This window comes from Tamandua tetradactyla, chromosome 13 (genome assembly GCF_023851605.1).
Source record: "Tamandua tetradactyla isolate mTamTet1 chromosome 13, mTamTet1.pri, whole genome shotgun sequence".
Lineage (NCBI taxonomy): Eukaryota > Metazoa > Chordata > Mammalia > Pilosa > Myrmecophagidae > Tamandua > Tamandua tetradactyla.
Window position 1 is genome coordinate 37,080,966 of NC_135339.1, and position 21,697 is coordinate 37,102,662.

General features: G+C 39.1%; 1 protein-coding gene and 1 non-coding gene across 28 annotated transcripts in view; both read left to right on the forward strand.

The window, feature by feature from the left end:
* Nucleotides 1-21,697, forward strand: part of ANK3 (ankyrin 3) — a 715,267-nt gene that overhangs the window by 539,450 nt on the left and 154,120 nt on the right. For 24 of the 27 annotated variants that reach the window (XM_077125230.1, XM_077125228.1, XM_077125251.1 and 21 more), the window contains 7 exons: nucleotides 650-748; nucleotides 1,024-1,122; nucleotides 9,056-9,253; nucleotides 13,154-13,252; nucleotides 15,498-15,596; nucleotides 15,697-15,795; nucleotides 16,289-16,384. In XM_077125230.1, the coding sequence (XP_076981345.1) occupies nucleotides 650-748; nucleotides 1,024-1,122; nucleotides 9,056-9,253; nucleotides 13,154-13,252; nucleotides 15,498-15,596; nucleotides 15,697-15,795; nucleotides 16,289-16,384 (789 nt within the window). The remainder of the gene's footprint in view (nucleotides 1-649; nucleotides 749-1,023; nucleotides 1,123-9,055; nucleotides 9,254-13,153; nucleotides 13,253-15,497; nucleotides 15,597-15,696; nucleotides 15,796-16,288; nucleotides 16,385-21,697) is intronic. The other 3 variants (XM_077125235.1, XM_077125241.1, XM_077125242.1) reach the window with 1 other exon arrangement.
* LOC143654721 (U1 spliceosomal RNA) lies at nucleotides 1,766-1,930 on the forward strand. The gene has a single exon (XR_013161913.1). It is a non-coding gene; the product is annotated as a U1 spliceosomal RNA (small nuclear RNA).

Sequence of the window (21,697 nt, forward strand, 5' to 3'; positions counted from 1 at the left end):
TCCCTAACCGCTCCACTGCCTGGCTGGTTGCAACCCAGATCCTTGTAGGAGTTGGAAGGAGAGGTAGCTACCCTACTCTCAGCAACCCGTCTCACATATTTATTGTGCTGGAGCCATGTGCCATTATTCAGTTCACCTGTGGGGGCAAAGGTGGAAGAATCTCTCACTCCAACTCCTGAAGAAAAATGCACACATAAGAGGGGGAAAAAGAAAAAGGGAGGAGAGAAAGGGTCCAGTCTGGTGATGTGATATTCCAGGCAGTCTAGATTTGATCTAATTCTTTCCAAACATTCCCTCCTAGAGGCCTTCCATGATGGGTCTGGGACCCTGTTGCTTACTCTTTCCCCCAAATATGAAATCCCCAAATGGCCCTGAAATAACCCGCTGATCCAGCTATCCAACCTCAAGCTGGTTAGATATCTGATTAGTCCCCAAATTAATGGAATGTTGTGACTCAATTAGCAGAGGGAGTATGATTCAATATCCTAGTATGTTCTGTTCATCTCTGTTGATAAGGGGCTCTTATCATCTTGGCCCTTGAGTACAGGCTTAGCTGCTCTTCATCACTGGAATGATTTATCAGTTCCAGAAAAGTGATGGCCTTCGGTCATTTCTATTATTCATTATCTTAATATTTCTTTTTTTTCAGAAAGGATTTACTCCCCTTCATGTGGCAGCAAAATATGGGAAACTTGAAGTAGCCAATCTCCTGCTACAGAAAAGTGCATCTCCAGATGCTGCTGGGAAGGTACGAGGTCACTGGCCGCCCTGTAACAGGCTACTTTCATGATAACAAAACTATCACTTTGCTAATATTCACCAGCAACCACCCAAATTATAACTAAACTATATTTAAATCCTACTAGGATCAAGAACACTTGGGAACCAGAAGGTGAATGCTGGGACCCAAGTATTGTGGAAATTCTAATGTAAATTATACTCAATCTAATCGCATTTCCTAAATCTCGACCTCTGATATTAAGGCACTTTTACACTGGTTGTTGTTTCTGCACGTGTTTTCAGAGCGGGTTAACTCCACTGCATGTCGCTGCACATTACGATAATCAGAAAGTGGCCCTTCTGCTTTTGGACCAAGGAGCCTCACCTCATGCGGCCGCGAAGGTACCGTAATTCACAGCTCAGACAGACAGACAGGCTATGCCTTTCGGTCTTTGTGTGTCTTCCTACCTTTTCCTTGTCTGCAGTGCCCTCCCAGTTCAGGCATTACGTCACATCACAGAAATATAAGCTCCTTAGGAAATCTGTGTCTTCAGCTATTTAGGCAATTCATGTGGTAGATGCTCAATAAATAATTACTTGTTGGTTGATTTTTCTTGAAACCCAGGACTTCCCAGAGAACCTGGGGAAGGGAAGAAGTTGAAGTATTTTTTAGCCAGACAATACATGTGAACAGAGCTTGTGGGACTAAGAAAGTTCTGAATTGTCAAAGCTATAAAATATGTTTTCCTGTCAATACAAAAATGGCCTTCGTGGTGTCTTGTTTTTTTAATTTAAGAAAACAAACAAAATACTTAGTACCACCAACAATGGATATCTTAGTTAGCTTAACCAGAGGCATATTTAAATAAAGTATCCATATAATCATTGTAAAACCTATTGTTTTCATAGTAAGTTTTATAAACCAATTTAAAATTAAGGCAGCAAGGAAAAAATCCACATATTCAGATAGCAAAGTTGTTAAATTTTAAGTATTAAACACTAACTTAGATACCATTTGATCAGCTATCAGAACTGTGAATGTTCTATACTTACCTGGCAGGGGAGATACCATGATCACATAGGTGGTTTTCCCAGGGCGAGGCTTATCCATTGCACTCCGGATGTGTTGACCCCTGCGATTTCCCCAAATGTGGGAAACTCAACTGCATAATTTGTGGTAGTGGGGGACTGCCGTTCGCGCTCTCCCCTGGCTTTGTTTGTTCAACGTGAGACTGATCTCGTCAAAAATAAATAAATAAATAAAAAACTGTGAATGTTCTCAAAATATCAGGTGGAAAGTTCTTACAAATATCTGTATTGCTATAGTAATGACCTATGTTACTAAATATTTTCCTGATTTCAGGAAAATATGAATATACAAATATTTTTCCAATTGATATATGGAAATCTTAACCACCTAAAATAGAGATCTTAGCTTAGCCATAGGCATATAAAGCAAAGAAGGAAAAAAATCCATAAATACAGATGTCAGAGTTACTTGAATTCTGAATATTAAAGTGTATTAAATACCATTCGATTAACTATCAAAACTGTGTGTGTTCTCAAACTATCAAGTAAAAAGTTACTACAGATATTAACTTTGCTATAGTAGTGAAGTATGTTGCTAAGTATTTTCAAGTTTTTTATTTCAGGAATTTATTTTATCTAATATTACTATAACTCCCTATAGTTTTTTTAAAACTATTTTTTAGTTGTAAAATATAACCTAAACATACAAAGAAAAGAAGGGGAAAAAAGTCATAATTTTCTAAGCCCATTTCAACCAGCAGCTACAGGACAGTTCCCAGAGTTTGTCATGGGCTCCCATGCCCTCAACTCTTCTGGGTATATACCAAGTATCGGTATTGCCGGGTCATAGGGCAACACAATATTTCATTTTCTGAAGAAATGCCAAACTGATTTCCACAGTGGCTGAACCATTTTACATTCCCACGAACAGTGAATAAGTGTTCCAGTTTCTCTGCATCCTCTCCAACGTTTATAGTTTCCTGTTTGTTTAATAGCAGTCATTCTTATAGGTGTGAGGTGATATCTCATTGTCATCTTAATTTTCATTCCCTTATAGCCAATGAAGGTGAGCAGCTCTTCATGTGCTTTTTAGTCATCTCTTCAGAAGTATTTGCTCTTCAGAAAAGTGCCTATTCATTTCCTCTACCGACTTTATAATTGGGTTGTTTGTTCTTTTGTTGTGGGCTATAAATAATTTCTTTATGTGCACATGATATCAAGCCTTTGCCTGATATGTGGTTTCCCAATATTTTCTCCCATTGAGTTGGCTGTCTCTTCACCTTTTTAACAAAGTCCTTTGAAGCACAGAAGCCCTTGATCTTAAGGCGTTCCCATTTGTACATTTTTTCTTTCACAGTTTATGCTTTAGCTGTAAAATTTAAGAAGCTACCTCCTATTACTAGATCTTAAAGATGTTTCCCTACGTGTTTTTCAAGAAGTTTTATAGTACAGGCCCTCACATTTAGGTCTTTGATCCATTTTTAATTAATTTTTGTATCAGCTGTAAGGTAGGAGTGCTCTTTCATTCTTTTGGCTATCAAGATCCAGTTCTCCCATGCCCATTTATTGAAAAGACTATTCTGTCCCGTTTCAGTGCATTTGGGGGCCTTATTGAAGAGCAAATGTTCATAAACTTTGTGGTCAATCTCTGCACTGTCGATTCTATTCCGCTGGTCAGTCCTTCTGCCTTTGTGCCAGTGCCATGCTGTTTTGACCACTGTGGCTTTATAGTAATCTTTCAAGTCAGGAAGTGATAGATCTTCCAGCTCGCTCTTCTTTCTTAGGGTATCCTTAGCTGTTTGAGGTCTCTTTTCCTTCCATGCTGTCTATTTTTTAGTAAAACAGGTTAGGAGGTTTTATGTTCCTTTTATTGCTAAGGAGAATCTTTATTCTTATTGTTAGGACATTCTTGACCAGTAGACAACCTAAATTTCTTAGAAAAGAGATGCGTAGAGTATATGACTTTCTAACTACCCTGGAATTCTTATTTGATGGACAAGTCAAAGAGTTTGTTTAGATAGGTTAATAGAGTGCTATAGGTTTAATAGGTTTGCTGTTGAGTAGGAGGTCATAGTCAGATAACAATGGAATAATACAGACCATGATTTAAATGAATTACTAAACACTCTTGTTTGAAAAAGCATCTCTAAGCTTTTTGCACTTTTACTTGACAATTCCATCTTGGGGCAGCTTCAGTCCTCTCCTTTACCTAGTATCTAGATCAAATCTGTCGTACACACAGATCAGGATCTTGGGTAGTTCTGGGTTGCTTTAAATACTCTAAGAGATACAGTTTTAAGGTACCTTCTCCATTTAGAGAATGCCTTAGCTTGCTAAGCAGATACCACACAGTGGGGTGGCTTAAACAGCAAACATGTATTGTGTCATGGTTTTAGAAGTCCCAAATCAAGGCATTAGCAAGGCACTGCTTTCTCCCAGGAGCCAGGGGAGTGCTGGTGCTGGCTTGCCACAACCTTGGGGTTCCTTGGGCTGTGTCTCTGCTTCCCATCACATGGCCATCGCGCTCTTCTTGTGTCTGATGTTCCACTCTCTGCGCCTTTCTGGCTTCTGGCTCCTCCCTGTGACTTTTCTCTGACTTTTTATAGGGCCTCCAGTAATATGGACTAAGACCCACCCTGATTCCACTGGGCCACACCTTAACTAAAAATAAATCTTCAACGGGTCCTATTTCAATGGTTTCAACACCCACAGCGACTGGATTAAGATAAAGAGCATGTCCTTCTTTGAGATACATAATTCAGTCTAACACAGAGAGCTGCTTGTTTTAACCAGTGTTTCCCCTTAGAACCCCCTCATCTGCATTTCTATAATATCTCCTACCCCCTTTCCCTCCAGAATGATTCCCAGTGCTATCCACACCTCAAAATCAGACCCTCAAACCTGCTTTTCATCTAAATGCAACTTTACTCCATAATCTCTGACCCTAACCAACATTCCTTCTGTCATAAAACCATGCCTTGACTTTTGATAAAAATTTATTTTGAAAAAACACATATTTATAATTAAGTTGAATGATTGTCCATTTTATTTCAGTATCTGTTAATGTCCCTTTGAGCCATTTTTCTTATGTTACTATAGCACCAGGTTCTTTGAAGGCAACAAGTCAATAATAATAAATGATCTATCCATTCTTGACATGAGAGTAATAATTTTGGCACAACTGGTACCAAGCAGTTATAGTTGACAAGAGTCATAAAGTGGTAAGTACAGCAAAACGAGTCCAAGCCACCTTTCCACCCACAAATAACTCTTAAACAGGCCAGTATGGTTAGTACATCTGCAGTTGATTTCCAGCTTTATGTTCATCAAACAAGAATAGTACCACGTCTGCAAAACATCTTTGACCGAGAGACGAAAAGCAGTCCTCTAAATAATTCTTTATAACATCCCTTTAGCCTTGGGCATATCTTTTATGGTCAATTAAATACAAGCTTTTCTAATGGGACAGTAATTCTCATTCCCACAGCACAGTTGCCGCCATAAAAGCCTCTATAATGCATTTCGACCACATGTAGAAACATCCCCATCTTCTTGGGGTAGGGTCCTGTTTAGGGGCCCTTTCTCTAGACTTTGAGCCTGAACAAGCCCAGTTGTACAGTTAAAGCCAGAGATTGGGTTCAACTTCTAGAAAAGAGACTCAGCTACAGTGGCTTTAAGGCTCTCTTTTCTTCATGTCATAAGCAGGCAGGGACAAGCAGTTGATGATACTGGTTCATTGTATAGAGACAATCCTGTGATTTTCTTGGCCTTTCCCTCCAGATGCTGTTGGAGCTCAGGCTGCCAAGTCCTCTCTCCTGGTAGCAGCAGGAAGGAAAGCAGCACAATGGGCTTTCCCTGAAGCTCTACCAGGCCCTTTCTCCTTACATCTCATTGGCTGCTTCTATCTGCAAGGGAAGTTGGGAAACGTAGTTTTTCAATGGGGTGTATTACAGGAGGAACTTTTACAAAGAAAGGAGGGAGAATGGATCAAAGGTAGGCAAATTACAGCCTCCTTCCTTCGGAAAAGCCCTGGCATTTCTGAATTCTGGCACAGGGGAGAAATGCAGAGCAAAGCTTCAATAAGGCATGATTAGCACATGCATGTGCCAGCTATGGCACTGATGGTAACATTTCCACAAATCCCATCTCTTCCTCTTTTCCATAGACTATAGATGCTTTCTTCTTAACCTTTCTTGTCTCAGAATCGCCAGCATATTTTCTTACTCATGTAAGTCCTTTTAGAAACATACTATGATTTTTAGGTAACGGAATGGAGTGGAAAATTTTCTTAAAAGTGGAGAGGGCCCATTTTAACCAGATGTATTGCGTGAAGCAGGACTGTGTTAGAAGGAGCATTCTGTTATAACCAAGACACTGACTATAGAAGGGATGGTGAGCCTTAATCTATTATTTGTCAAGTTTCTCTCCCATAAACTGTGCAGCATATATATGGGTATGGATTAGTGGGTAGATAAACAGCAAACACTCCAATTGCCGGCTTCAGTACCGCTCGATTCATTTCTGACTCTACCTGGAATTAGGTCGGGCCTGACAGGTGGCCCCAGGCCACCCCCAAATTCTGACCTCCTTTCTACAAATTCTGGGGTTCCCAGCACCCACTGTGGTTTTGAAAATATGCTGGAATGGCTCACAGAACTCACTGAAAGCACTATATTTACAATTATAGTTTTATTATAATGAAAAGAACACAGATAAGATGAAAGAAGAGAGGCATAGGACGAAGTTTGGAAAGGGTCTCGAACTCATCCCTGTTCTTGGTAACGTATCCTCTAAATCTTGGAAGCACCCCCAGCTTCGAGTGTCCAGAGTGTAAGGAGTTCATTACGTTGTGTAGGTAGGATTGGGGGAATCTACACCCACGTGGTTGAACTTAACCTTCAGCTCCTTCCCCTCCCAGAGGTTGGGAAGGTGGGCTCCTATATGTGCCTCAAAGCCCCAGTGGTCAAATCACAGGGCTGGTCTTTCTGGTGTGGCCAGTCCCTCATTCTAAGACTACCGGTGTGGCAGGTCCCACCACTCAGTAATCTCCTTAGCATAGGAACTATCAGGTGTGGCTCTGGGCCCACCATGAAGGACAGAAATACTCCGGTCATCAGAAATTAAAGGCTGCCCTCCAGGAACCAGGGCAAAGGCCAGACTTCTTTTGGGAGGGCAGATTCCTTACTGTGTGGTAAAGAATGCTTGTGAAAGTGCTTGGAAAAAATATAAAGTATGAAGTTAGTAATACATATAATATCTAATAATTTAAATTTACATTTGCCTTTATTTTCATCTCAAAATGCACATGTGGCAATCACTTAGTCCTCTATAACAAGAGAAAATATAGATTAAGATTTTTCTGTAGTTGAGTTTCACTATTTATTTTTATTCTGATAAATACATCTGTTTCCTTTAGTTTGGCACATGAGAATCATTTAACTTCCAGAAATTAGTAAGAACTTAGAAAAATTAGAAAATTCCTTAAAAGCCTTGTGATAAATGAGTTATTTGAAAATATTTCTTAGATGTCTCTAGCAACTTAAAATAATCCAATGAGTTGTTTTTCCCCCTTTGCTTTCTATAGTACCCCCCTTTGTATTTCAGGTAAGGAGCTCAAGATAAAGCTCTAAGCAACAATTAGAATTAGCATGCATTATAGAAAATACCAGAGCTTCTCTTGATTAGTGCTTTTTAGCATCTAGAACTTTCTGATGGGATTAGAAGCGAGCAAGAGAATTACCATGTCTGAAAAGGTACTGAACTGCCTTACCTGGGTTTGCAGAGAGACCAGCCTGAAGGTTATGTCAGTAATAGAAGCAAAAAGAGAAGATGTACGATAGAAGCCAAACTTTGACTGTATCTTGCCTTTACCACTCAAATTAACCGATGTTTTAATGTTCAGTGTGACTAATCTGAGTTCCTACTAGGAGCTGCTTTGCAAATTTCTGTTTTCTATGTGGCTGGGGAGGAGGGCCATTTCACTTTCTCACATCGCTCATTGTAGAGTTGGGCTCAGTCCAAAGCTTTACCTGCAGTCAGAAGGCGTCGGCCTCTTGAAGGGTGTGCCTGAACACAAGGCCGAATGCTTCCCCGGGCAACTGGGGTTTCCAGATGGCAAAAGGTGGAATCTAAAAATAGGAATGTAAAATCTTCTTTTACCCTGGCTCATCTAGTTTGGCAGAGACTGGTTTCAGAAGCCTCTGGAAGTACCATTTCCACTTTAGGTTGATATTCAACAGTCTAAATCCCCTATAATCGATTTTCAATGAAAAGAGTGTTTGTTAAGTGAGAAATGCTGTCAGACTTGGAGATGCCAGGTGACTTGAAATATGAGGGTTCATTGCACCAGGCAAACCCCTCTAGCCTTCTGTGTTCTTTCCAGATCATCCAAGTGGCTTGGAAAGATTGTGGCTTGATCCAGACTGTTGTCTAGATTTGGGTCAGAATCCTGAATATAAATCCTTAGATTTTACCTTCTTTCTCTAAATTCTCTTTTACATTACATTACATTACATTACATTATATATTTGAAAAGCATCCTAATTTGTCATTGGCATATTAAATGTCCCAGTTCTTTGATTAGTTTCAGTAGGATCTGGGCAGGCAGGGGAGGGGAAGGGAGATAAAAGACCTCATGGAGGATTGGTGACCCTTGAGCTAATCTTCAACTGATTGCTGCTGGAGAAAAGCATTCTTGGTAGAGTGAGCCAAGACAGAGAAACATGAGGCTGTGTGCTTTGGGGGGGAACTGTCAGGTAACCAGCTAAAACATGGCATAGAAACTGAAATTTGGGGAAAGAGGAAAAAGGACCAGAGTATAGGGGTCAGGCTGCTATGGAAATCAGAATGTTTAACTTGTTGTAAGCAATAAATGGACACCAAAGGAAAAGGAATAATAGCTTTGAACATGCCATAGTGATACCATATTGTTTGTTACTTCCCATCAGGGGTTCCTCTCATCCCCTATTTAAATGAAACAAATAAGTATTGAGCGCCTATTAATATGCATATCTGTAAAAGGGGAATCTTTTCCTTTTGGAAAATCAGTGGTACCGTAACCATTAGGTACTCTGCCTCTCTCAGATTAGAATGTCTAAATTAAATTATGTTTTCCCTGTTTAGGAATATGGGAAACATGAAGGCTTTGCATTAATGGCACTGCTTGATTTGTTAGTGTTTGCTTAATGATGACTTTTTAAACAATCAAAGATAAAGCACTAGAAAGACAAGTATACTATTTGAAAAAAGCACTGCACACACTTTTGTCTTGTTACTGGGCATGTGACCAAGTGATTTGTGTTGACAGAATGGTTACACACCCCTGCACATCGCTGCCAAAAAGAACCAGATGGACATAGCGACGACCCTGCTGGAATATGGTGCTGATGCAAACGCAGTTACCCGGCAAGGAATTGCTTCTGTCCATCTTGCAGCTCAGGAAGGACATGTGGACATGGTGTCACTGCTTCTCAGCAGAAATGCTAATGTGAACCTGAGCAATAAGGTAACCATTTTCTTTTTCCAGAAAACCTCCTACACAGCAAAACACCCCTCCTCGGGGAGGCCACCAAGAACTCATGAAAAATCTGGGTCAAATAGGAGTAGAATATTTCACTAAAATGTTTACCAGAGTAAAACTTATCATAGCAAAAATTTGGAAACAATCTGTTTACCAGCAAGAGAATGGTAAATAAATAGATGCAAGGTCATATGATCATGTGCCATACATCCATTAAAAAGAGGGCCACAAAGTTTTGTAATAACATGAAGAAGTTATTTGTTATAATGTTAATTAAAAGAGCAACATTTTTACTTTACCAGAACATAGCAAATAAGAAGTTGCAAATTGTAGCCTGTTGATTCATTCCACAAACATTTTTTAGACACCTACTTCTTGCCTGTCCCAGTTTTAAGTTGTAATTGCAAAGAGAAACTGAAAACAGTGCTGCCTTCATAGGGTTCATTTTAATAAATGGAATTGAGAGTAACTTTCATTGATTTGAAAGGTCGTCAGCTTACACTCTAGTCTTTGTATGCAAATTTGCAATTCAGAAGGAACTCATAAAGTTAGTTTCTTAAACTCTTCCTACACTCCTGCTCCATTTGTGATATTTCCATTATTACTGAAAATAGGGCCAAAGATTTGTCAAAGTGAAAACAATCCACAAGTGGTCAAACATGTTAATGAGATTACTGTCAATCACTGAGTATATCAAAGAAATTGGATTTGCTGAACTGCTCATTAATGCCTGCATTTGAGCTCTACCCCAAAACACAGGAGAGGGGTCTCAGCCTTCAAATAGCCTGGAACCCTACCACAGTGCCCCAAGATTCTTGATAATGGGCACTCCCTGGCATTTACCTTTTCCTTTGCTTGTTGGATGATGGCACAGATGTGGCATTTCTCAGCCGTCGCTCAGATATTGGAGTAGGATTTAAAGATTGCAATGTTATGGTGACAAATTACAAATAACTTAAATATTTTTTAACATATGTGGCCTGTGTTTTGGAATCACAGAGACCTGGATTTGAATCCAAGTCTGACTCCTAGTAGAGTGTCTTTTTTGGGCAATTTAGTGTGCCCTCTGAGAGCCTGTTTCCTCCTCTACTAAATGAAGGTAATAGTATTGAATTCATAGAGATGTCACGAGGATTACCTGAGATAATTTTCATCACCTAAGTCTTCAAAAAAAAAAAAAAAAACTAGCTTTTGGCAAAGGATATGCTGCACTAATCTGAATTTTCAAGCTTGTAATTGAGCAAATTCTATCGATCAAAATACATGCATAGAAAACAAGGGAAGCCTTTTTGTCAATTTTGGCATCTTGAAAGCTTTTCTGATGATTACAGAGCAAACACATTCTTCAGTTGATTCTGGTGTACAGATTTGATTTTCTTACATCTTTCCTTTTAAGTGTTAAAAGGAATGCATGTCTCAGGACTAATAGGAATCACAAACCAATTCAGGATTTATTTGAACTTTTGGATTTTCTAAGGTTCACATGTTAATTTATAGACCAGCCTTGAAATAGTTTACTGCAAAATTCATCTTATCTTAATGAGGTACTTATTCCAGCTTCTGCTGGAGAATATTTTCTCTTCTGAGCCCAGAATATTGTATTTCATTAATTTTGCCAGACAAAATTTAGAACCTTAACAGTTGACTAAAGAGTAAAAATTTTCAGTAGGTTGGATTCCAAACTATGGTATAATAACTTTTTTCTTTAAAATCCTGCAGTCATTTTGTTGCAGTATATATTGAGTGTTGCATTCGCCTTAGAATCATTGAATGTTTTCAAAATACTTCAGAAAAAACTTCTCAGTGTTTGGTTTGGTAGATTGCAAGGTAGCTCGGGGAATTCTGAAGGCCAAAGGAGACACATAGTAAACTAGGGAAACCTGGAAATTGCTGGCCATCTTCCACATAAACAGAGACGTTTCCAAAGAAATAAAAAAGTAGAGCAGCTGGTTTCCTATTAACATTAACTATGGCTATTTTGAGTCCGTGGTGTTCTCTTTTTTAAATAGATGCAATTTTTTAAAATGAGCAATGGTTGAAACTCCATAAAAGATCAGTAGCTAACGTCTATGCTCCAATGGGACTGTTGTGAATTTCAAATTATTTTAAAAAATATTTTAAATCCAAACCATGGAATATAAAAATACAATTTTCATGATTTAATTTCTTCAGTTTTACCAACAAGATGTTCGAGTTTCTCTAATTTCATCTTATTAATTCAGTGAAGGGGCATGTTTATTAATTCATCCAACTTTTGCAGAACCTACTAAATGCTAGACACTGGTTATAAGAAGAGAGAATTTACATGCAGGGTTAGGATGTTCTTAATGGAGGTGAGGACATGGAAGGTATACATATAAGTGGAACAGGAGGTCCTTTAGCCAGACAAGGGAGAGAGGGAGCCAGGCAAAGCTGGAAATAACTTCAGGCCCATGGTAGAGAAGGGATAGTCCCCAGGGGCAGTGGAACATGAGAGAGTATGGCATGTGCCCAGAATATATTTCCCAAATCTTGGTAAGAACCACCCTGTGAAGTATCTTTCAGAGTTTTGAGAAGTCCCAAACTTAGAATAGGTGACCACAACACTTTCACAAAATATTATGGCCAGAAATATGTTTCCTTTAGAGTAGAACATGGAACATTGTTCTATGGTTGTGTCACTGTTTGGGAAGTCCCAATTTTGGCCCGTTTATTTTTCTTGGATTGTAAGTGAATGTATCAGTCCTCCTTTTCATAATTCCTTGATATTCAGTTTGAATGAACTTGCTCCAGAATTCTATAAACATTGTTTAAAAATTGCCAGTATATGATTCTTTGTGAATCTGATCATTTATCTGGTCTAATAGCAACCCCTAAATAAATGATGTTTATCATCTACAGAGGTTCATATCCTGCCTGGAGTGACTTTTGATTCATTCCTTTTCTCTGTGAAATAGAACAGGCTGATGTTCTCATTGTAGAGATGCTAGAGGGGGAGAAAAACAAAAGTTCCAAGATTAAAGAAATTAACTTCTGTGCTGGTAATGGATGAAAGAAAGGCATCTGGGAGCACTTATATGAACTTATTTTCTGTTAAATATTATTTATGAAAAAAATGCTTTGCAATTATGTGGAATTTTTAAGCAGAGTACCAGTCTTAGTGATTTTTCTCCCTTGGCCATTAAAAACCATGGGCTCTGCAAATTCTGTGCTGGGGCAGCTTCAAATATTTTGTCTTATTAACTCCATACACTGCCTAAACAATGTGGAAGTTCTTGCAATAGAGGGTTGCCATTGCATCTTACAGGTGATCTTTCCTACCCAGAAACAACATACAGAAAATATTTGTGAGATCTCAGGTATTAATATTTGGTTGAGAAAATATTACCATTAAATTTCAATACTCAGTAGGATTTTCCTTTGTAAAGAATTTTCATTTTAATAATTTTGCTAATGCTAGTAGCACTGGTGATGATTAAAAAATCCTACATGATTTTGTAAAAAAAAAATCTCTTTTTTTGGAGATGATTGTGTGAATGTATGGGGGAGGCATAATGTCTGGGATTTGTTTTAACATAATTTCACGAAGAAAAGAATGATGCAGGAAAAAGGGATGGATAAAGCAAATCAATCCCTGGGAAAACCTTGATAACTGCTGAATGTGTGATGAGCATACAGGGTGCATTGTAGCATTTCTTCCACTTTTGAGTATGTCTGGAATTTTCTATTAAGCCAGTAACAATGTTGCCACAGTGTTACTATGGTAATACATGTAACTACATTCGCTAGATTAATTTTGTCAATGTAGAAACTTGGACTCCCCATCATAGAATTCACAAACTGTCTCTCAAACATGGCCATGTGTACCACAGTCCCTCCTGTAAGATGCCTTTGCATCTTTTGCAGAGTGGCTTGACCCCACTCCATTTGGCTGCTCAAGAAGACAGAGTGAACGTGGCTGAGGTTCTCGTAAACCAAGGGGCACAGGTGGATGCTCAGACAAAGGTAGGTTCCCCCTTCCTCCCCATATAAAAAGAATGTGCCTGTATAAAATGCCATTGGGTGATTTCTGCATGGAAGCAACTACACTTCGATAAGAGGGCAGGGGGAACCTTCCATCGTATCTTTTATACCTAGTGTTTCAAATGTGTATTTCTGCAAAGGACACCACAGTCTCTGGCTGTAGCATTACAGAAGCTGTTGTCCCATATGGCCTGCGTACCTTATCCTAGCTGGGTATCAACATCACTCTAGTGATTCCTTGCTGTAATAGATTTGTGTTTCAGTGTGAAAGTTTGTACCTTTCTTAGTCTTTGTGACTGACAAAAAAAAAATGCATATAGAAAAACATATCAGTATTCTGTGATCTCTAACTTTGTTCAGGTATAATTTTATGAAAAAGGATAAATTAAGGCTTACTCAATTAGTACTCACTTGCTAAATTCCTTATGGTCCTGGTGTGGAAGGGCTCTGTCTCTCTGCCTCTCCCCCAGCCAAATTAGCTCTCTTCTCAAAAAAAAATTACCGATTGAGCTTATAATAAGAATGCGAGGATTTCAAATTCAAATAAGAAAAGTAGATCTTTTTTGTCATTGTCAAAGATCTGACTGTATACAATTAATCTCATTTTTCTGAATTAGTTCTTTGAGTGCTTAACTTTGTTACCTCTTCATATCAAATCTGTTTTATGTATTTAAAAATATAACTCTTCTTTCTTTCTTTATGTCATGTTTGATACAAAAAAAAGAATGTTTATTAAGTATTATACTGTGGATAAAATATTTTCATGTGTAATTTCGGTAAGTTCCGAGGCATATAGACAGATATTGAAGGTTATAATGATATGGAAGTATCACTAGGAATTAGCCAAGTAAAAAGACATGGGGCAGACATGAAAATCAGATCAAATTTAGCTTAGTCTCCTAATTTTGCTTGAATGCTTTCAGAAGGAAGAATTTCTTTTGAAAATTTGCTCAGTCTGCTTATTTTGGTAAATGTATTCCCTCTGCATTGTCTTATTTCCACACACACATAAACACATGCATACACACACAAAGACTTAGACTCTCTTCCTTTATAGATATAACATTTTAGCAGACAAGGACTGGGTCAAATTTCCCCACGTTTTTCTGCCCCAACACTTCCAAGGCATACACCAAACTTTGGTTAGAATCTATAGGGTAGGGAGCGGGGAGGTGATAGATGGGGAATTTTAGCTTTCTGCTCCCAATTTGTACATGGGATCCCTCATCAGCTAAGACAGGCAATGAGGGAGAAGAAGCTGGTTGGGGAAAGAGGACAGTGAGTTCTATGTTGGGTGAGTTGAGGTTTAGATGACCTAGAAATGTCCAATAAGCAATGAAGGTGTTGCTTTTGGATATGGCAGGAGGTCTGGACGAAAGATTGGGTTGGGGAGTCATCTGAATAAATATGTGCATTGAAGTTGTGACTGCAGATGTGCTCACTGAGGAACACTGTGGGGAGAGGAGAGACGAAATCTGGGTTCCACAACATTTCAAGGTGGTTGAGGAGGTGGAGGGGATTCTGGATGAGGGCTGGAGGAAAATCAGGAAAGAATAGGACATAGAACCCAAGTTATGAGAGAGGAGGGTGTGTCAGGTAAGAGAAGCACTAAAATGCGTGCCCTGGATTGCAGTCCCATTGGAGTAGTGGGGGCTGTGAGCTGTGGGGAGACGGGCAGGGAACAGTGGACGGAGGTGGCTCTTTCTAGATCATGTTCATATTTTTCAGACCACCCCAACTGGCACCAGTCTCTTCCTCTCTAATATTTATATGCCTCTGCCATGGATTCTGATAATCATCTACTGCCTTGCATTACCATTTAGCCACTTCAAATTTTTGCCCAGATTTTAAGCTTTTAGAAGATAGAGTATTCAATAAATTCTTATCCAAATCTGTCCAGACAACACTGCCTGACCCACTATAAGCAGCCAAATAGTCAGGGTATGTTGATTGATTGTGCCATCTTTCCTTCCTATCTTGAAAAGTTGTTTCGAGAGTAAAATAAACCGACATATGAGAGAGCACTTTGGGAAGCTAAATATCTATTTACATGTGAAATAGTACTGGTATTTATATCTATGACTGGCTGGAAGAATTGTCAAGGGTGGACTTTTTGATATAGCTCAGACAGAAAGGTTAAGTCATAATTTTGTTTCTGTTCAGGATAGCCGCTGCTAAAATTATACACTTATGTTGATTCTTTTTTTAAAAAAATATCTAATTACAGATGGGATACACCCCATTACATGTGGGCTGCCACTATGGAAACATCAAGATAGTTAATTTCCTGCTCCAGCATTCTGCAAAAGTTAATGCCAAAACAAAGGTAAATTCCTTTCCCATTTATTTCCACCAAAATTGTAGATTTCCACCAAAATCGTAGATTTCGTGTGAAGGAGGTAAGAGTCATGTTTCTCCTTCTACAGAATGGATATACGCCATTGCATCAAGCAGCTCAGCAGGGACACACGCACATAATAAATGTCTTGCTTCAGAGTGGTGCCTCCCCCAACGAACTCACTGTGGTAAGAGCCACGGGCCAGATCTGCTTGTATTTCCGTCGTGCACTAATGTTGCTTTTTTTTTTTTAACTTTCATTAATAGGTCAGAACAAACCATTCGGTAGAATGAGGGAAAAAGGACAATCGCCAGATTGTCCCGAGCTGTCTGGAAAAAGATGTGATGAGTGTTTCACACTAAAAACTGCTGAGTGCAGGCCAGCTATAGGAAGTACGGATACAAAAAGAAATATGTGCCTGTTTCATTGAATGCTGACTTAGGTCATTAAAAAGTCTCTCAGATTCCATGCATAGATACGCAGACTTTGTTATATGAGTAGAAACAGGTTAGGTAGGTTTTGTGCAAGGCATGTCTCTAATGAAAGTTTTTTTGGGTATGACAGTGGGATGGGGCTGGTGAGACATCCGCCTTCTTTGTGTGGGTGAGACATGGGGAACTTACAGGCACTGAGACGTGGGGTGAGACGTGTTGACTCCTTGCCCGTGTCTCCCCTTGCAGAATGGGAACACTGCCCTGGCCATTGCCCGGCGCCTTGGCTACATCTCAGTGGTCGACACCCTCAAGGTAGTGACTGAAGAGACGCTTATCACAACGGTAAGTAGTAAATAGGAGCCTTGTTCCCCGAGTCCCAGCTCCCAGGCTATAGTCAGGCCTGAGTTTTTCTAAGATGAACCCTTCTTTCCCCTCCATTTTTATAGCCTGAGCTCCATGTGTCATAATGCTATCAACTCACTATTGGGGATCAAGATAGAAAAACTGTCATTTTTTTTATAATAAAAATGAAAAACACTAAAAAAATATGTTTTTTTAAAGTTACATTTGTAGCTCTAGAGATTTTAGCCTCATATAAAGCTAGATTTATTTGTTTGTGTGTTTGTTTTGATAACCCCCTCAAATGTTTTAATGAAATGATGGTAAAGGCCATGGCTCTTTTAACAGCCTTCCTTGACAGTGAAGAAAGTTGACAACTCTTAAGTTGAGTCTTTAAAATGTTTTAACTCATAAGTAACTCATAGATCCATTTTCATTATTGTAAAATAAATTTACATTGTTTTTGTAAAAAAACTCACAGAGAAGGTCAAAGTTGCTTTTGACTACCCCTTTCATTGCTCTCCTGACCACCTGTTGGTGGCTCCGTAGGAAAAACCATAGAATGTGCTGTTAAATTGTAAAGTAAATCTTTACTGGGAGACCCTATTGCATCAGCTACAGTTTTACAAGCTGTGCTTCTAGGACAAGCCATTTCTTTTTAACCCCATCTGGTGCCTTTGGACTACTTAGGAACTGGTAGCTTTGTAATCAAGAGCAGATATTGCACCATATCTGAGGTTTATTTTAGTTATTCCTGACTCCATGACTCAACTTGCAAGCCCCAGATTGGCGCTACGTACAGGGTAAATTTAGGACTCTGGAACATTTGGAACCATCAGCTCTGCCTTCTTTTCCCTTCCACCATCCTCCCACATGAAAAGGTAGAGTTGTCCTCTGCAAGCCACTTTGCACACCTAGCACTTCATCTTGAAAACATGGGTTGAGTAGCGGCTCTGTAGCTACTTGTATAGTGAGTCTATTTGGCTGTGTCTGGGCTTTGGAAACTAAAAAATAAGTCTATGGATGACAAGAGAAAATTTATAACTTGCAAAAGAGAGAAGAAAAGAAATGTTTAATGGGTTAGAGTACTAGTTCTTAACAGGGACAATTTTACTCTCCAGGGGACATGTAAAACCAGTGACAATTTTACTCTCCAGGAAGACATTTCCGTGTGTCCTCACCAGGCAGCTGGTGGCTAGAGGCCAGGGCTGCTGCTAAACATCCTACAATACACAGGACAACCCTCTACATGAAAGAATTTTCTGACCCAAAATTTCAGCATTGCTGTGGTTGACAAAACCTGGACTAGAGAAAACCACGTGGGTGAGAAGATACAGAAAAGGAAAATGCACCGAATCACTCTACAAAAGGCGATCTCAGATTTTTACTCTGAGATCCAGGAAACGTATGTGGCACTGTTTTAAAAGGTGCTCTTCATAGAAGTTGATGCAGTGGATTAAGGAAAAGTTCAAATAAAGGTCCTACCTCATGAGTGTACATATCATACTAATACTCGTAACCAGTCATTCTTTCTAGCAGCATCCTTAAGAAAAGCACATAGCAAAGGTGTGAAATTCTCAAAGTGTTTTTCCTTCCCTAGCACTTTCCAGGTTCCAAGAGTCCCTTGACAAGCTTTATTTCAGGAAAAATCCTTTGAACCCAGAAGTAGACTGTGGTCCATCTGTTATTTGTTTTTGTAATCTGGAGCCCTACTGTCTGTGAAGGGTAAATTGGCTGTGATTTTCAACATCCCTAGATTCAAGGACAAATTTCTAACTTCATGATATAATTTGTCTAAGAGAGAAATTCTCATACATATCTGAGTATTTCAGTATCTTAAAATCTATTATGAAATCCTCAAAAAAAATAAAACAGTTTAAACAAATAATCAGACTAGAAATCTTATTTAGTTGAATGGCTTTCTCACCCATTAGAAAATTTCAGAATATTTCTTTGATATCACAAAAAGCTTTAAGGGAAAATAAAGTTATAGAAAGGACAAAGTTATAGCTTCAGGAAATCTACTGAAAGAGGGAGGCTTGGGTTCTTATCAAAAGATGTAATGTGTATGGAACCTGCCATTTTACTCCCAACGTCATCAGCTAACTGGGTTGGTGATTTTCCAGCACAGGCTGCAAGAGAAAGAAGATATCATTTTTGCTGCTAATGGGAAAGGCCGAGTTTGTCTAAGGAAACAAACAGGGCTTCCACCAAGTGAAGCACCCACATTGATTAAAAAATAATCCTTCAAAATCCCTGAGGTGCAGCTTGGCATTATGGTATTGGAGACTTGATTTCAAGCCAGGATACCACCTTGTCAGCCCTGACTTAGCAGTTACATGGAACCTAGCTGAGAGCAGACTGACATAACTCAGGGTGCAGCCTGTGATCTCAAGTTAGGTAAACATTGTGCAACCTCAACCAGGGGCATGATCTTTGCACAGCCAGTTACTTGGGCCCCACCAGTTATTGTCTCTATCAGAAGACTTCAGTTTTTCTAAAACCTTAATAAGAAGAATGCAGCTTCCATTTGGATACAAGTTTTATGTGGCAATTCTGAGAAGCAGGTTGTTTAGTAAGCTAGCTTACAATCACGGCAGCATAGGAAACTGAATGGGAAAAAAACCTGACATCCAAAAGATATGAATAAGCTGTTTAAAGTGCATTGTTTAAAATACCCAGTAGCAAAGGGTCCACCTAGCTGCAGATCTTGGTTTCTCATGAAGTTGTCCAATAAAAGCAACTGTTGGAGAAATGGCTGATTCTAGTACTGGGGCAGGGAATGTACAGGGTGATCAGAGGCCACAGGTAGTATCAGAAAGTAAGGAAGTGTTAAAACAAAAGGGGGTGGGGTGTTGTGCTGGTTTGAAAGGAAGTGTGCCCCCTAAGAAAAGCCATGTTTTAATAGAAGTCCCATTTCATAAGGCAGAATAATCCCTATTCAATACTGTAGATTTGAAACTGTAATGAGATCATCTTCCTGGTTGATGTGATTTAGTTAAGAATGGTTGTTAAACTGGATTAGGGATGACATGTCTCCACCCATTTGAGTGGGTCTTGATTAGTTTCTGAAGTCCTATAAAAGAGGAAACATTTTGGAGAATGAGAGATTCAGAAAGATTCAGAGAGAGCAACACTACAAAGCAGAGAGTCCACCAGCCAGCGACCTTTGGAGATAAAGAAGGAAGACACCTCCCGGGGAGCTTCATGAAATAGGAAGCCAGGAGAGAAAGCTAGCAGATGACGCCGTGTTCGCCATGTGCCCTTCCAGCTGAGAGAGAAGCCCTGACTGTGTTCGCCATGTGCCTTCTCACTTGAGAGAGAGACCCTGAACTTCATCGGCCTTCTTGAACCAAGGTATCTTTCCCTAGATGCCTTTGATTGGACATTTCTTTAGACTTGTTTTAATTGGGACATTTTCTCGGCCTTAGAACTGTAAACTAGCAACTCATTGAATTCCCCTTTTTAAAAGCCATTCGTTTCTGGTATATTGCATTCCAGCAGCTAGCAAACTAGAACAGGTGTCATCAATGAAACAATGGAACCAACTGAAAGAGCCTCCAATGAGCAAAGGTGGAACAGTTAGCACAACAAAATAAATAAAATTATATGGGGATATAACCCAAAAATATATATATATAAAAACATGAGTCTAAACTAATATAGATAAAGAACTGAAGAAGGAGGAGAAGAGACAAATCTTCCATGTAGAATAACTTCAAATATTTATGTAGATACTATACTCTCAAGAGAATGGAGCATAAATCCCCACTCTGGGCAGGCCATGTTGGCTCAGTGGCAGAGTTCTCACCTGCCATGCTGGAGACCCGGGTTTGATTCCTAGTGCCTGCCCAGGCAAAAAAAAAAACCCACTCCTTTAGGGGTTGCTTTTACATAGTGACTACCTTCTAAAGAATACAGTATGGCAAAGGGGGAAATAGTAACTTTACAGTAGAGAAGCCTGACAAATGACCTCAGCCACCTCAACCACATGATAAAGGTCAACATCAACAGTGATGAGTCATTGAAAATAGGTACTATGCATTGATATCATAAAAATGGCATTTTACCTCTGTGAACTTCCTCCTCAAAACACAGAAGCCCAGCCTAATTGTGAGAAAAACACCAACCACATTCCAATAGTGGAGAAAGTGAAAGACAACCTACGGAATGGGAGAAAATATTTGGAAACCGTACGTGTGAAAGGTTTAATATTCAGAATATAAACAGAACTCCTGCAACTCAACAACAGAAAGTCTAACAACCCCTCTAAAACTGGTCCAAGGACTTGAACAGACATTTATTCAGAGGAGATACACAGATGGCCAGTAATCACAAGGAATGATGCTCAACTTCATTAGCCATCAGGGAATTGAAAATCAAAACCACAGTGAGATACTACCTCCTACCCACTAGAACAACTATTATTATTATTATTATTATTATTATTATTATTATTATTATTATTATTATTATTATTATTATTATATGGGCAAGCACTGGGAATTGAACCCAGGTCTCCGGCACGGCAGGTGAGCATTCTGCCTGCTGAGCCACCATGGCACACCACCCATCCTAATTTTTAAAAAAAGGCAATAACAAGCTTGGTGAGGTTGAAGGAAGCCTCATGCATTGTTGGTGGGAATATAAAATGATTCAGCTTCTGTGGAAAACAGTTTGGCAGTTCCTCAAAATGTTAAGTATAAAATTACCAAATGACCCGGTGATTGTACTTCTAGGTATATATCCCAAACAATTGAAAGCAGGGACTTGAACAGACATCTGTATACCAATGTTCTTAGCAGCATTGTTCACATTAGCCAAAAAGTGGAAACTATCCAAGTGTCCTTTGATGGGAAAATGCATAAACAAAATGTTGTATATACATATGATGGAATATAACTCAGCCATTAAAAGGAATGCAGTTCTGAAACCCGTGACAATATGGATGAACTGTGAGGACATCATTGAATGAAATAAGCCAGACTCAAAATGACAAGTATTGTATAATCTCACTTATATGAAAAAACTAAAATATGCAAATTCAAAGAGACTGAAAGAAGATGGTAGGTTACCAGGGGTGGGGAAATGGGGTGATCAATCTTAATGGGTACAGAATTACTGCTTGGGGTGATGAAAGAGTTTTGCTAATGAATGTTGGTGAGGGTAGCACAACATTATGAATATAATTAATGCCAATGAATTATATGCTACAAAGTGGTTAAAATAAAATGTCATGTTGTATATATGTTAGCACAATAAAAAAATTTTTTAAAATAGAATAAGAAAAAAAAAACCCTAAAAGTGGGGCATCCT